General features: G+C 50.1%; 1 protein-coding gene across 6 annotated transcripts in view; it reads right to left on the reverse strand.

Annotated features, from left to right (window-relative positions):
• The window catches only part of RREB1 (ras responsive element binding protein 1), a 141,466-nt gene that overhangs the window by 21,908 nt on the left and 102,257 nt on the right, over nucleotides 1-17,301 (reverse strand). For all 6 annotated transcript variants that reach the window (XM_082638472.1, XM_082638473.1, XM_082638470.1 and 3 more), the window contains 3 exons: nucleotides 15,080-15,224; nucleotides 14,380-14,516; nucleotides 564-753 (listed from right to left, as the gene is read on the reverse strand). In XM_082638472.1, the coding sequence (XP_082494598.1) occupies nucleotides 564-753; nucleotides 14,380-14,516; nucleotides 15,080-15,224 (472 nt within the window). The remainder of the gene's footprint in view (nucleotides 1-563; nucleotides 754-14,379; nucleotides 14,517-15,079; nucleotides 15,225-17,301) is intronic.

A 17,301-nucleotide genomic window follows, 5' to 3' on the forward strand; every position in this document is an offset into this window, starting at 1 on the left:
ATAAGTCACTGAGTCTGGGGCTTCTGTGATGGAAGAATTTCACTGTTGATATCTTCTACCTCAATTTTTTTTAAATTTGGAAAAAAAATGGGTTCCAAAGTAGTTTTAGCAGGTGTTTTATAAGCAGAGCACAAATACAGCTCAGGCTAACACTGACCCAAAATATTTGAATAGAAGCTACAACACTAGAAATATTTAGCTGTGATGTCGATATTAAAGAAATATTTTAAAAATACAAATTCAATTCACCTAGGGCTGTGTGGGGTAGTGAACAATTCACAACTTTAAACCCAAATGCCCCCAAATGGGCAAAGTACCAATGAGCTACACTCATATGCCAGTTCACATGAAATTCAGCACACAAAATAAAAGGCCGCCAACCCTCGTCAACTCAACAACTCAATGAAATGGGAAGGGCCAAGCTGAATGTCAAGAGAAAGGTACTATTAAACAGAAAAAAACCAAGTGACAGCATTTTAAGGAAAGGAAGCCTCAGGTGAGGAAATTCAGTCCAGCTGTGTGGACCATGGAGGTGGCTGCCAGTCATGGGCCAGTCGGAATACCTGAGAAATGCAAGGAAACTTCCTACAGGAGAAGTCGGTGAAGCCTAAGTCGTGGAAGCCGGCAGGGATGGAGGGGTTGTTCTGGATGAAGGGCCTTCCCACTGCGTCCCTGGGAAGCTGCTTGTGGACCAGTGCGTTGTGGCGCAGCAGTCCTCGGTGTGTGCGGAAGGTGACGCAGCAAATGTCACATCTGCGGGAAGAAGACACAGGACGTAAGGAGGCGGCCATGCCGGGGCGTCCACCTGTCCGTTAGCCGTATTGTGTTTTCTGTTGCTTCATTTCAATGGAGCAAAATAAAAAGGATGTGACATCAAGAAGCCAGCCACCTCATGGTGAGCAAGAAAAGACTCTCCCTTAAAAAAAAAATTTATGTCCTACCAGCCTCTAGATACCCAGTCTTTGCAGGCGGCACAAGTGTGAACAGAGCAGAGAGGTGGGAACCTGAGGCTACTTGCTCTTACCTGCGTTCCACGATGTGGAGGGAACACTTCCCTCCCCCAGCTCCATGGATTCTGATTATCAAAACGTTTAGAAGCCAAAAAGCACAGATTTCACAGCAGCTGGAGCAGTCACGTCAGCATCCCTGATATGTGACTGGGATAAAATGATAATCAAATCCTCCAACTGAATTGGTAGCACATGACAGCGATTATGTATTCAATTCTGCTATTACTACCATCTATCTAAGACATAACCAGAGCTCCCGAATGCTGAGCCCACGCTAAGTGCGAGGGCACCCCACAGGGGTAGCGCACGACCCGGCAGGTGGGTGGGCATTCTCGTCTTCATTTTCCAGAGGAAAATACCGAGGCTCGAAAATGTTCAGCAACGTGTGGAGGTCACACAGCCAGGAAGAAGCAAAGACAAAATGTGAGCTCTGTTCATACTCCCACCCTCACCTACCATGAAGCCATCTCCCTATCCTAGAAAGACTCTTACAAGTGCGGTCCACGGAAAGATGAAAGACTATCACGCTTCACTTCAGAGATGACTGCATACACCTGACCCGTCCTGGGCCACATGGACGTGTAACAAACACCACTTTCTAACAGTGGCTCCGTTTTCTCCATGTTTCACACCAGTGCCGCCTTCTAGGTCTTCACTGAGAGCCATCTTAAAAACCAACAATCAGGGGCTTCCCTGGTGGTACAGTGGTTGAGAGTCCGCCTGCCGATGCAGGGGACACGGGTTCGTGCCCCGGTCCGGGAGGATCCCACATGCCGCGGAGCGGCTGGGCCCGTGAACCATGGCCGCTGAGCCTGAGCGTCCGGAGCCTGTGCTCCGCAACGGGAGAGGCCACAACAGTGAGAGGCCTGCGTACCGCAAAAAAAAAAACCAACAACAACAAAAAACCCAACAATCATTAGGACATCACCCACATCCTGTAGACCTGCACTGAATACAGCGGCCAGGAAAGCCCTATTTAAATGAATTAAAATGTCCTTAGTCACAGGAGCCCCGTCTCACGGGCTCAGCCGCGTCAGGCAGTGCAGGCCTGGCGCATTCTCAGGATCGCAGGAAATCCCACCGGACAGCGCCTCTTTCCAACTACTTTACACATACAAACACATCTGCCCCTCACAAAAGCTCTACGGCAGGTTTATCCCTGTCTCACAGAGAAGGAATCTGGGGCACAGAGGGGTACAGCGACCTGACTGAGCTTACACTGCACACACCTTAATGGAAACTTTTTTTGCTTTGAAATTCTTCTCTAGAAATCAGAGATAACGGCATCACCCATGAAGCAGCTAGGCTTCACGTGCAGCGCTGAAAGACCAGTGCCAAGTATGTGCAGCCGTGCTCCCTGTGCCGGGCTGTGGCTGGCATAGTGGCGTGCTCCTGTGTCCCCACCTCCTCGACACCCCGCCTCCCCCTGCTGACGCGCCCGCATCTCGCCGCCACCGAGATTCCTGTCATCATTCAATTAAATTTAGCATGCTGGGTTCCCACAAGCCACTCAAAACACAAACCCCTTTTGAGGGACTTCTGGTTAAGCTCACAGACTGTGATAAAGGCTCTGGGCAGGGATGGCCGCAGAGAACCCAGACGCCTATAGGTTTGGAAAGTTCTCATGCCATGGGCCTGCACAGCGCACCTTCCATCTCTCCCCGGCCCTGCTTCCCGCAATCCCTTGCACTGTTCAGATTTTCTCTCCCTGCACCTCTTCCTCTCCCCCTCTGTCCTGTCTGGGCCACAAGCAGGTGAAGTTCGGGGAACTGTCTGGAAGCTGGTCTGTGCCTTCCCTGAAAGGTGAGGCTGAGAGGAGGTTAAGAAAGAAAGGACAAGTGCAAAGGCAGCAGGGAGCTGCCACCCAGTGGGCCCTCAGGCATTTCCCACCTGACGTCCATGATGACTCACTCTTCTCGAGTTAACAACTAGCACTGACGACATATATTTTGTGCAGAATATTTGCAAAGTGTTTATAATTAATTTTTACCAGCATTGGGACATTGCAACAAATACTTAAGCTCAATTCATCCTAGCAACCCAGCCAGTGTGTGATCACCCCATCACAATGGAAGCGGAGGCCTGGTTCTCGCTCGCCCTCAGAAGACAGCAGGGCTCACTCCGCCTGGCAGAGAAAGGGTCGTTCATCAAAGGTGGGTAAAGGGGTGGGGTGGGGGGGCCCCCTCATTAAAAAAAAAATCGCGCACATTTAATATTTTACTCAACCTAAAACATATTCAGTTGATCCTCATTATCTGCGGAGACTGTGTTTGTGAATTTGCCTACCTGCCAAAATTTATTTGTAAACCCAAGTCAATACTCGCAGTGTGTTCTTGGACAGGCAATGCAACAGAGAACAGAGCGGGAAGAATCCGAGTTGCCTGACGCACGCGTTCCCTGCTGGGGCTGGACAAGGAGACGCTCTGCCCTCTCGCTTCAGCTCCTACGGTAAACAAGTGTCCTTTTCGCTGTCTCTTTAGTGCTGCCACATTTCTAGCATTTTAGTGCTTCTTCTTGATGAGTCTGCTATTTAAAATGGTCCCCAAGGGCTTCCCTGGTGGTGCAGTGGTTAAGAATCCGTCTGCCAATGCAGGGGACACGGGTTCGATCCCTGGGTCGGGAAGACCCCACATGCGGCGGAGCATCTAAGCCCGTGCGCCACAACTACTGAGCCTGCGCTCTAGAGCCCGTGAGCCACAACTACTGAAGCCCGCGTGCCTAGAGCCCGTGCTCCACCACAAGAGAAGCCACCGCAGTGAGAAGCCTGCGCGCATGGCAACGAAGAGTAGCCCCCACTCCCCGCCACTAGAGAAAAGCCCACGCAGCAACGAAGACCCAACGCAGCCAAAAATAAATAAATAAAATAAATAAATTTTAAAAATAAAATAAAATGGTCCCCAAGCGTAATGCTGAAGTGCCACCCAGTGTCGCCAAGAGCAAGAAGGCTGTGACGTGCTTTGCGGAGAAAATACGCGCGTTAGGTGAGCTCCGTTCAGGCGTGAGCTAGAGTGCTGTCGGCTGTGAGTTCAATGTTGATGAGTCAACAGTATATACTACATAGAGTGCCTTTAAACAGAAACACACTTAATAAAGCAAGGTTATATATCAATTAGTTCATGAAAATGTGACCAGAGGCTTGCAGGAAACTAACCCTGTGTTTCCTCTAGGAACAATGGTTCAGCGCCCACTGACTCTCTGTCTGTGGGGACTTCACGGAACGTACCTACTGTGTAACAAGACTCCACTGCACATTCAACTCGCCCGTCTTTTCTGGGGGCCAAGGACTTAGGTTTGAGTCTAGCTCCACTGAGTGAAGATCCATGTCGTCATCACTGTGTGACTCACACTCATAACACAGCATCTTTGATTTCTGATTTTAGATGCTTTCAGGTAGAGCAAGAACTTAGATTTTTGCAAACCAAACTAAAGCGGCATCCTAGGTTCTTATGATTGTTTCTTCAACTGTTCACAGCTGTCTTGCCCACCTTAAATTTGACAGCAAAACAAACAAACAACAGCAACAACAAACACCCACCCGATCTGGGTTCTGTGCAAGTACGCCCAACTTAGTTTTCACAGACTGTCCTGTAAAAAAAAAACAACCAATATTTCGCTGGCTTACAGAAAATTTAATTAAATTACAGCAAATAATTACAAGTATTACCGACATAAACAGGTTGGGGAGAAATAATACTGACCCTCGGCAGCCTGCATGTCAACTGCAGGAGGTGAGCAGGTGGGCCTGAGCAGTGGGCTGCACGCTTCTTGAGCTTTTAACCTTGAGCTTCTAACTTTAGAGTTAAAACGTTTTTGAGCATTTATCCCGTATCGGCTTGCTGTTGGATAAATGTGTGTGTTATGTATCTTTATGTATTTATATGCACACATATATAATCTACCAGGTACATTATAAAATATAAAAATAGAAAATTTTAAAGGATGAGTGAAGAAAAGTCCCACTATTTTGCCTTTGTGCCCCAGAGATCTTTCTGAACACCCTCCTCTTTTGAGACTATGGCATCAGTGCAGAGTCTACTGGCCATGAGTATTCCACGTGAGGGCATCACACGTGGGTTGTGCAAGGGAATGGAGAGTGTCTCGGAAGGCGGCGATAAGGATTACTGCCTTTCTGTCGTAGCCATGAATTTTCAGTAACGCTGAGTTTGCACCATTTATCTAGACATATCGACCACCTCCTTCATTCTCTTATTCACCTTCAAACCCTTCCCATTGCTGGTATCTGGTACCAAGTTTGCGCTCCATACACACGTGGCAGAATTACCTGGCACCAACCACAGGCTGTGTCCTCCGAGCAAGGCAGGTGTGGAGCAGTGGGGGGGAAGGGCGCAGGGACCAGGGAGGCCCAGCTGGGAATGGGGAGTCAGAGTGTGTGACCTTGGACAACTTGTTTCATCTGTATTTCAACTGCCTGCTGCGTAAAATTTCCCAAACGTGCCTGAGATAAAAATCCCCTCATGACCTTGTTCAAAACCAGATGCCTGGGGCCACTGCAGATGGACTGGAATCAGAATAATGGGAGGAGGAACCCAGGAATCTGTCTGTGTGCAAGCACACCAGGTGCCTCTTACATCAGACAAGTGTGGAAAATAAATTAGTGAGAATCAAGCAAGAGGATCTCGAATTTATGAACAAATAAAGCTACAAGGCTGGGCGAGCTCACTCCCTTCCTGCTATGAGGCTCCGTTTTCTTTCTCATCTGTATGTGGGGACCTTTAGAGTTACTGTGAATAACAGGTAACCAGATGCTCAGAGAACTGCAAGGTGCTAGACCAAATTTAACCATTATTTTATGGCGCTAGGTACAAAAAGAAATCAGGAATAACCCACTTCCTGGCAATTACAGCAAACACAAAAATGCAGAAAAAATGGAATTTTAATTTCCAAAGGATGTATTCTCTCCTTTCGCTCTCGAGAACTCCACAGAACAGCAGAACTTCTCCACTGCTGCCGTTTAATCTGGAGACTCACTGGGAGAGACGTGTGTTCCTTCTAGTGCTGCCTCTGCCCTGCACCCCCTGCTTCCTCGTCGCCCCCGTTCCCTTCTGGAGCCGCAGCCTGCGCGCACACGCACTCAAGAGCTTCCCAATGCCCTGAAACGAGCCCTCCATCCACCACATCACACCTCTGTTTCCACAGGGTTTCAATCAAGGCGCTCCTATTTCACTTCTGAAAGGATATAGACTATCATCTTACAAACAAACTTCTTGAAAAGTGGCAGAGAAAATAAAAATCTGCCTGGAAATCAGAAGCACATCAAGAGGCTGGTTAAAAAGAAGGAAAGAACCCTCATGGGAGAAAACACTGCCCCCCGTCTCACACTTGGACCTCTACCTGCGGACAGACGTTAAATGAAACCGTCGTGGAAAACCGTCACCCAGAGACGTTTAGATTGCCTTTGTCAGGCAGAGACACTCGGTTCCTCCTGAGGCCCAGTGGAGGTCACTGCAAATCTGCAGGTGATGCTGCTGGCTGCTGAGCTGGGGCTATCTGCTAACCTCGCTTCGGTCTGTCACCTTCATTAAGGCCACAGCCATGGATCGGGTGGTCCCCACCACTCTTCCCCTCGACCCCGGTTTGGGGGATCTTTCAACCCTGCCAGGAACTCGTGAACAGCACACTGTAAAATATTTAGACGGAGTGGAACTGTACTTAGAGTCACAGCAGAGTGACTGGAGGATGATTTCATTTTGCAAGTGATCTGACGACGTGCCAGGGGGAAATTTTACGGATCCGAGAGGCTGCTTTCGGATTTTCTGGCAATGGAGATGGCCTTAAGTTGCAAACTGAGGGTAACTTTTCCAAACGGCCTTAAGTTGCACACTGAGGGTAACTTTTCCAAGTGGAAACTAACTTTCGCTGTCAGTAAGATAAATGCATTTAATGGGGGAAAGTGTATCTAGCTGTAGGGTTTAAAGAAGCTAATAAGATTCCACCCACTCTTCTAAGAACAAAACTTTCTTTTTTTCTCTTTAAATCACATACTCAAATAGATTACCGTAAAGAAAACAAAAAGTCATCATTTGAAAAAACTCTAAAGGACATTTTAAGTAAAGGTGAGCTTACTTACGAAATGCAGGGATAAATGCCAATATGGACATCCTGCCTGCCCTTGGCTTACGGAAGGAGGATCACCTACATGCGAGCCCCAAATCGTTCTGCTCACAGAAGCAGTGTTTCTGTACCCAAGGCAGTTCACCAGAGCCCACTTCACCCAGAAAACACTTGAATCCCAGCACGTGTTAGCAAGTGCTTCTAGGAGAAAGGAAGCACGTTTAGTTCGGAGTGCTGGGAGAGCGTCCTGCTCCCCTAGCTGCGGGGTTCCACCTCCCTCAGGGCGGCCCTATTCCCGGGGCAGGGGCTCCAGCACCTCAGTTTACTCGGGGTGGGTGGTAAGGGAAGAGCTGAGGTGTGGGGCCGTGCAGGGTTGGAACTTCTGGAAGCGGAGGGGAAGAGCAGCTGTCTGCAGCGGCAGCGCCTGCAGTGTCACTGAGAGGGCTTGGGGAGGTGTTTAGCAGAGACAGGAGGGGCTGGGCGGGGGGTCCCAGGGGAGGGAAATGCCCCCCAGCAGCAGGCAGGGAAGTGAGCCAAGTTTCCACTGCAGCCCCCGGTATACAGAGGAACAGCTGGCAGGACTGGGGGCTGCCAGTGCCGGGGCTGGAGGGAGGCACTGTGAGCCCAGGGCACCTTCACCGTGTGCTTGCTCCTGTCCCTTCTCCTTCAGGAATCAAACAAACTCACACAGTCTCTCAGCACACGGGCTCTGGCCTTGACGTTGGCCTCACCGGGAAGAGCACACTGCGAACGCGGTCAGAGAAGGCTGACTTCCCTGAGAGTGGCAAACCGCACTGATCTTGAAGCTACCCTGCCAGCCACAGCTCAGGCCAGGGATGGGCCAGGCAGCTCCGGGAGGTCCAGGAAGTACCCTCCTTTGTTAGCTGGGGCTTTGTCCTTTCAGTTCTCAGAGGGCTTCAATGCAAATGAATGATGTTCTTGTTGATGCCCAGATCCACGACTAGTCTCAAAAAAACAAACGTCAGGATCTTACAGTCACTGAATCGAGGGCTGACGCGTACCTCGGCACACCCAGTGGGGCAGGGCACCACGGAAGCCGTTCTTTACAACACGTGCCCTTCCTTCTTATTTACTTTTTAGAAGACAACTGCAGAATTCTGGGCTGGGGTAGGAATGTGCTATGATACACGTGCTATAATGGCGTGGGCACTGTGCAGGAAGTCGGGGTACAGGAAGAAGCTGTCAACAGAGCAGCTCACAGTAGGGCTGACAGTGACTTAGCAGGACTAACTCTCACAATTAATGGCATCAGCCATGAAACAAGGAACGTGTAACCACTAACCAGAGTGGGTTTCCCAACTAACCTTCCTGAAGGATCTACAATGGCGGAGAGCTCGCGCGCGCACACACACACACAGAAGACTGAGTCAAACCAAGGTAAATGTGGAGGCAAAATCACCAGCAAAAGCGTCTACAGAAATGGAAAACAAGGCCACCAAAAAGCTTAAAAAAAATTTTTTTTTAAGCCTTGTGGATAAGCAATTCTGGGAATAACTCCTCCCAGGGTTTGCTACAGTAATACTGTATCATCTGGTGACCCCTTACTTCCACATTGTTCTATCATGTCTCCCAGTTAAGGGACAGACAGACGACCCCCACTGCCACAAGAAAGGGTTAAAAAAAGTTTTTTTCACTATGCTAAACATATTTTTGAAAGACTGCTTTGGCAAATTTCAAACATCAGGAAACACATTTCTTTAGAATCTCAGGTTTCCCCAACAATCTAAGGGAAATGATGTGCGGTTCTATAATTTAAAGGTATCGGGACCTTTCAAGCTTCTAATCATCTGGGTTTCTGCACAGCTGGATCACAGCATTTGGGAGGCAGGACTCAAACCAAATGTAAACAGCCGTTCAGTTACCCGGTCTTTACAAAAGCAAAATCAGATAGAAGTGGCTATTTACAACGATAAAGACTAAAGGCCAAACTGCTTTCATGTTCTCTGTCAAGCAAATGGTACCTGGAGAAGCCCCGCAACGTGCTTCCTTCTCTATTTTACTGGAATGGGATTCCCAGAGAGCGACACGAACCCGTAATTCTAAGTGTCGCAAGGGTTAAAATATTAAAAACAACACATGTTCTAAATAATAGTATCAGGAGTAAATGTTCATTGATTGTTTGTTACAGTCTGGGGACTGTGGATGCTCCCTTCATCCTCACACAGCCCCTAAGTCCATTTTCCAGATGGGGAAACTGAGCCCAAGGCCACGGAGACGCCAGGCCCCGGTCAGGCTGCAGCCGGCGCCCTCACCACCCCTCTGCTGCAGCTGCTGCGCTGTGTGTTCAGAGGATGGTTCCTGCAGGTGTCCCAGCTCCTTCTACAACCCGTGTCACACCCTTAATGCCTGGGCCCTGGACAGTGGCTCAACTGGGAGTCTTCCCAACACTCCCGGAGCAGCAGCAGGCCCGGCCCTGTCATCAGAACCTGGGAAATACCTTGCCGAGAAAGCGGCAGTCACCCTGGTTGCTTCCTTGAGATACTGAATTTCTTGCTCATTACAGTGTTTTATCAAGGGACTGACATTCCTTTTTAAAGGGATTTCAGGCTTCATTTTCTCTGTTCTGTCTATGGAGGCAAGAGGGGCGAGTGCAAACAGCTTCTCTTCAGAGCCCCGCCCGGTTCAGACACCCCTCTCCCCGGGTGCCCACCCTCCCTGCCCTCCCCCGCTTCCCAGCCGCAGAGCTGACAGCCAACAGCTGCACTAATCTCTCCCAGTTGCTGGGAGCAACGGTGACGGCCTGTGAGAGGGCCCTGGCCAGGGGCAGCCTGCCCTCCCCACGCCCAGGAATCCGCCGGGCTGCACACTGCGTCCCGACGCCCTGCTAGGTCTGTTCGACCGAAGCAACGCAGCGGGAAGCCGGGCAGGTCCAGGGACTGCTCAACGGGCGGCTGGGGTGAGCCCAGAAGCCGGCGGCAGTGCCCACTCCACATGGCTGAGAGGCCCCTGGGCAGGGTGGGGAGGGGCCGCCCGGACAGAGGCCTCCAGCTTCCGGCCAGTCAGGGGGCGGATCTTCTCCTCCCTCAGCCCCCAGCATCGTTTTAAATCTGCCCTCCACCTGGCTGAGCCTCAGACCCCTGGGGCTCTTATACGAGATGCTGAAGAGTATTTTGTTATACCCTCTCCCTATTTTTAGGATGACATTTAACTAACAAGTGTGGGACCAGCGCCATGTCAGTCAGTCTCAGGGTCTCCCTGCAGGTGACGGGAGTGTCGAGGGGGGATGAGGTGCAGGGCAGGCAGTCGAACGTTCCCTGGAACACTTGAGAATCCAGAAGAAGGCGGTCCTGGTGACTCTCCCCACCTCTGGCAGCCCGCCCTCCATGCCTGTGGGCACCTGCCCTCCTCTCCGTGCCACCCCGTGCCCGCAGAGCCCACTCAGGTCCCCACGTTCCAACTCCCCATGTAGATTTAAGGGCATTACCATAACATTTTCCTCACAGACAACTAGGATGGGTAACTGGACTGGACTGGACTGAGGAGGGCCTGCCCCGGGCAAGGGCCCCAGCATCCAATGTAAAATGCCGTGGGAAGCTTTCCGCCAACCTATCTGGCTCCCTGGCTCCCTCTGCTTGGACAAGAGGCTGCTGGCCTGTCTGGCCCTGAACTGACCCACTTCACTCCATTATAATTGCTCTTACTCTTTTGCTGACAGCCCTCGAGGGGCCCTGTCTCCACTGTCACCGCTTTTTTCTTAAGTCTGATCAAGGGCCTGGCACACAACAAGCACTCATTCATTTGCCAGATACATTTTAGCTGAACTAATTTAAAAATTATTTATTACCCGATCTCCTTTAATCAAGAAGACACATAAGATTATACAATAACTTTTGCCAAATTTCGCCCCCAGCTGCAGCCACAATGCCACCGTGACTACCCAGAGGTCCCCCCAGCCCAGCCCAGCCCCCATTAGCCAGAGACTAGTCATTCAGACACAAAATGGGGGGGGGCGGGGTCTGAGACAAAGCCCTCCCAGCTACAGGTGGGCTTGTCCTAGGCTCGCACCTACACATGGGCTGCTGGGGGCTTGGAATGTGCCTCTTCCGATTGAAATGGGCTGCGATCATGCCCCACACACCAGATGGCAAAGACTGTATGAGAATGAGAATGTAAATCACATCACTGGTGATTTCTGTACTGACATTATATTTTGGATACATTAGTAGACCAGCAAAGCATGATCAATTTCAGCAAAGCATGATCAATTTCGCTATTTCTTCTTCCTTTTTCAGAATGTGGCTTCTAGAAAACTTAAGGTGGCCCTTGTGGCTCTCCTCCTGTTTGCACTGGTGGGTGCTGACCTGGACTTCCCTCCCAGCTAACTTTACTCAGGGCAGCGGACAGCCTGTTACTCTGTTCTATTCTTATAACCAGGCACGATATTCAACACCCAGCCACCCTCACACAGGGATGTCCTCTCTGCATCCACCTGCTCACTGAACACTCTGTCACCTCCAGTCCCAAGTGCCAGCTCCCAAAAAGCCTCTGCTTCTCCTGTCTGGGGGGCTGTACGGAAGGGCCAAGTCACCGCGGGTCTGGTCACGCCAGGGCGAAAACGAACCCGACAGTCGGAGCCAGAATCACTACAGTGGTCTGTGTCTTCCTTTTGCTCTACGCTTACACTTCGTTAACTTGAAACACAAGGCACTGCAGGAGAAAGGCCTCGGCGTTTACATGAGTTTGGATTTCCAATGCTTTTTATTAAGGAACAACGGGCACCTTGCCAGCTTTGGGGGTGGGCGGTAAGGGCAGGAGAGGGAGAGAAAGAAGCCAACAGCTGTTTCGAGTTATAAACTTTCTGTCTAAACTGGTAGCATCCCACTGTGGTTCTGCTGCCTTTGGGGTTTGCAAATAGAGTTGGTGCCTATTTTAGCTCTGGGTTAACAAGCAGTCTCTCCCACTAGCTACCGTCACAGTTCACTGCCTGGCTGGGCCCTGCCGGCTCATGCCTGTCCCCATGGCATCCTCTGATAGCAGGCCATTATGTGGAGGGCAGAGCAGAGGGGAGAGAAGGGAAATTAACTATGTTCTGTAATTAACTCCTTTGGTTCCCAGACACAAGACCCACCCACACAGCAACAGCCGCCAGACAGGGGATGGCATGCTTGCCCCCCATCATGGATGCAAGGCAACCTCTTCTCACGCCACTGCCGGGAGGGGCCGAGCCCTCCACCAGGCTCAGAACTCCTCCGGTCCACCCTCCCCAAACAAAGGATGCTGTTACCAAGTGGGCAAGGGTGGACCTGAGGTTTAACTTCACAGCCTTGGAGTCACGGCAAGTGAAGTATGCACCAAATCATGTAAAACAGTGAACCAGTGTCCAAGGCGATTCCCGTCTCCATGTTCTCCAAGTAGCCAGCCCAGCCTGCCCCCAGATTAGGTGCTTGTCCAGAAGGCCCCGCTCCAGGAGCGCCCACGCCCTGGTGCCGGCCAGCACTAAAGAAGGGGACACCTGATCCTCCTCTATCACTGCTATACACTGTGCTGTGCAGGCTCCAGCTGCCCAGAAATCTCTCTTGAGAGTTAAGTGATTTTCCCTGTCGGACAGAATCATCTAGAAGAGGGTAAATGGGTAGTTCCTAAGATGGTATCTGATCACAGAATAAAACACAAAGTGAAAGAAAACCTAGGGAGGAACCCAGAGAGGAGCAGTGTGTGGACTCAGGCACCCCGCCGTGCCGGGTCAGAAGCGCCGACGGGGGTCGGAGGGTTGGGGGTCGCAGCAGCTATTCCTGCCTCTGCCCACGACTCACCACATGAGGTCTGTCTGGTAACTTCACCTCCGCTTGCTCAGGTCCTGCATCTAGAGAACTATTTCAATAGTTACCACCCACCACCAGCCCGCATCCTGGGATGCTGTGGACGTTAATGAAACCATGAAGTCAAGTTCCTGAATCTCTCAGAACGACAGGGCCTACAAAAGGAAGAGCCAAGTGCTTTTTCTTGGTAGACAGGAACAACTGTTAAGAGGCAGGTTTCAGAGTCACAGAATTTCAGGCCTGAAAGGGAACACAAGGACGATCTGGTCCAGCTCTCCTTCGAGGTTCAGATGCAGCTGGTCCAGGCCCCATGTGAGCAGAGGCGGGACAGGGACCCAGGGTCCTGACCACCAGTCCATGTCTGCCCGTCACATCCAGGAGTTTCCCAAGACGGGGCAGTCACCTAAAGACATGTTCTAGCACTTCAATTGCTCAGAGTTTAATCTCTCCATAAATTCTTTTTTCTCTCTAATGGAAAAATGTCAAGCTAATGTGATTAAGGATAATGATTATTTGACACGACTTTATGTTACTGGACAATTAGGCTTTTCCCCAAACACAAACATGTTCAGCTGCCTCAGACCTTTTCACTCCTAGGTCACAACCAAACATGTGCCCCCAAGAAGGAAATGTGGTCCATGTATTGGTGAGTAAGACAAACAGATGTCCAGATTTCTACACTCCCAAGCTGTCTTCTGAAACCCAAAGCTGCAACCACGTATGCACTGGCCTCTGCCTTGGGAACCTTCAGCTGTGCCTCTCAGGACGTGCTACTTTCAAGTCTCACAATACCAGAGGCTCCCCTACAGCACCTTAAAAATGATACAGCAGCAGTTTCAGAGAGAAAGAGGGTACCTGCTCAGCAGGAACAAAGGGCTTTCTGCCTGATAAAAACGTAGGGAAGAAAGTCGGGGAGGAAAGCCGAGCTCCCCCCACCCCAGGCCCAAATTCTGCCGGAGGTCCGCCTGGGACCAATGAGAATCAGAAAAACTATGTGGAGCCTGGACCAGCGGAACCACCACCTTTGCTGCTACTGCGACAGGCTTCATTCGGGTCCCGTGTCCTGCACAACAGAACTCTGTCTTGCCCCCAAATGCTTTCCTAGGTTTCTGTGCTACCAGCCCGTTCCAGACGCCCACGAGCACCTGATCTGCCCTCCCCGTCCTTATCACACACACGGGCGCAGCTAACGACCATTTGGGCTGCAACACCTTCTGTGAAGAAAGCGTGTCTGCTGCCCAAAGCCCGGTGCTAGGAGGCTCCCCGTGGGCGGGGGCTCATGGGGATCGCCCAGGGGCCCCGGCAGGAGTGCAGGAAGTACCGTGGCGCTGGTGAATCCTCCTGGGGCTGCAGCCACCTGCTCTGACCCCTCTCAGCCCCACTTCCACCCCCGCAAGCACTCTGATCGGCCTCACTAATGGCCTCACAGCCCAGGCTGGAGTAACAGGAGGTAAGTTGCATCACACATCACAAGGAGGCGCCCCCAGAGCACAAGCCTGCCCCAGCCTCTCTCCTACCTTAGCGGGTTATCTGAGTGGGTCTCCATGTGGGTCTCCAGCCCGTACTTGCACACGAACTCCTTGAAACACAGTGGGCAGTGAAACACTTCATCAGCTTTCTTCTCCATGTCACCCGACTGCCTGTCCTCTACCATCTTAGGGGAAAGAAGAAACATTAAGTCACAAGGGAGGGCTCCCACGTGGTTTGTTTCAGAGAAGTCGACACTAAATCCAGAATCTGAGAGGAAAAGGACGCTTCCCTCCTAGGCATTAAGGATGCTACTGACCAACGTTTCATGTAACAAAACCCCACCAAACACCAGCACCCACCCACCCACCCTCAACCCACTCACCCATTCAACAAATAGTCACGGAGCACCTAGTACCTGCCAGGCACTAGGAATAAAAGAGTGAGGACAGAAGAGTCCCTAATACTTAGTAGAACCTTCCATTCTAGCTGGAGAAACAAAAAACCCCGGGAACAATGAAACAAGCTCCTCAAATCATCAGTGGGCTCAGCCGGGGGGCTCTTCCTTTCACAAAGGAAGAGCAAACAGGTACCCTTTTCTACAGAGACCTTATGAAACAGTGCAGGGAAACAGAGGTTAGAAGCTTGGGATGGGTGTACGCCAAGCCCCTGACTGCAAAAGTAAAGGCTGGAGGGATTTCTGCCAAGAGTCCCTGGGGTAGGCACATCTGTGCTGGGGGCAGAGAGGACCTTTTTAGCAGGCGCTGGGTCCTCCTTCTCTGACTCGGTATCATGACTCAGTTTCCTTTTGGAGGACAGCCGCCTGCGCTTCAGTGGGGACGGAGGGGCTGCAGCTGTAGTACTGCTGGGGTCCTTGTCGTGGATCTTCATGTGTCTGGAAAGAACACACACACACAGTGTGGTTTAGCAAAGACCGAGTTGGTTTAGTTTAAATGTTTTATACTTTCTGTTTGGGCACTGGCAGTTAAGGTGTCCTCAGTTAAGAGGTACGGGGTATAATTTATACAGTGACTTCTTTTTAAAAACCTTATAATCTCCTTGAACCCCTCGTGAAGCTCTCACAACGAAGTGCTATCCAAAAACGTGGCTCAGGGCCTTGCTGTCTCTTGGAAGATATTCATGAACTTCACTGGCACTAATGAGATAAAAACAAACCATTTGATGATCGGTTCTGCTTATTCAGACAAGCTGTACTATTTTAGGGCACATAATTCTATATAGACAAAAGAAGTCCCAGGTACCACTAGTTCGTAAACCAAGAAACCACTCTGTGGTCCCGGAACCCACCCCCGTCTACCAGTAGAATGTGTTCTCTCTCTTCTGCCTCTGGAAGCATGCTGGGGGTCAAATTTGAGAAGTGCTGACCGAGCACACGTCTGAAGCGCCTGAGACCTGAAAGCCTGCCCATGTTCTCCAAGGTCTTACATGGATTTGCAGATCATGAAAGTAGCTGGGACAATGGGATAAGTTACATGTTGCAACCCTGACATCTACAGGACTAGGAATACACATACAAGAAAGTATTATATTAGTATGCATGTCTGTTCCAAAAAGAGAGTTTTATGGGTGACCTGACTTAAGTGACCTTACATTATCAAGTTCTAAAACAAACATTCTAGGAACCAGGTCCCAAGAGCTATAGGGAAAGAAAGAATGGCATTACAAAAAGTCTCAATTTCCTTGCTTTGTGACATAAAAGGTTTACTTTTCCTAATGACAGTCATCATCGGCATCGGCATCTCTGACCGGGGTTAAACTGTGCCAGATGTGGGAATGTAGCCACAGCTTTTTATAAATAACCCTCTGATGGGATTATCTTACTGGAGATGTTCTCAGGAATGGGAAAAGACAGCAAGTTTTCATAAACGATCCTGTCAGACTTCTAAGAAGAAGTTCTGCTCAGCTCAAGCTCACATTCTGCTGCACCTTCTGTACAGGAGACAGGCTAGGGATAAAAGGGCTGAGAAGCTCATGAACCACAAGCAGCAACAATTCAGGCTCTCAGGCCAATGATTCAACGAGACGGCTAGGTAACACCTTGCCCACTCACAACCTCTGCCCCCAGACACCCGTGAGTCCTCCTTCTATGAGTGTGTGGAGCTAAGAGCTAGGATTTCCCTGGTTCTGGCCCTACAGACATACTCTAGAAGGTCGAGGGGTCCCCACGTCAGCCCGTGACCACACTAGCCTCTGCCCGAAGAGCACCAGCCCAGTCATCCACCAGTAGGCGAGATGTGGCCTAACCTCTGAGAAATGGGATTCAGGGAAGGAGGCTCAGGCCAGCCCTCTGTTCTCTTAGGGGGACTCAGTGTGGTGAGTCAGAAAGATCTAGTGGGAGAAAATGGAAAAGAATCACAGACAACCATCATGTCCACATCCACATAATACCTTGCTTAGATTATTAGAGGAGAATGCTTTATTATTAGTTTTTGGTCACCTAAAGCCTTGAGAAAGTTAACGGAGACAAACAGCCTTGTTCTATGTACTGCCTCTATTTTAAGGCGATTGGGAGTTAAGGAGACCATCATTTAACATCAGTGTTTGGAGAAAAAAAGAAAGGCTGGCAAGTTTCTTTCGACATTTATTGTACGGCCCATTCCAATTTTAGAAATGTAAAAAAAAATTTAGGCATCTAAGAATTGAGGAAGTATGTTAATACTATGGGATGTAAATTAGTACCAAACCCATCCTTTCAAGAAATCACTCAAAATGAATTTTAAAAACGAATATCCTGGAGGAGTTGAGGAAGATGGCGTTAGAGTAAGACGCGGAGATCACCTTCCTCCCCACAGATACACCAGAAATTCATCTACACGTGGAACAGCTCCTACAGAACACCTACTGAACGCTGGCAGAAGACCTCATACCTCCCAAAAGGCAAGAAACTCCCTATGTACTTGGGTAGGGCAAAAGAAAAAACAGAGACAAAAGGATAGGGACGGGACCTGCAT

This window comes from Mesoplodon mirus (assembly GCF_964341445.2).
Source record: "Mesoplodon mirus genome assembly, chromosome: 12".
NCBI lineage: Eukaryota > Metazoa > Chordata > Mammalia > Artiodactyla > Ziphiidae > Mesoplodon > Mesoplodon mirus.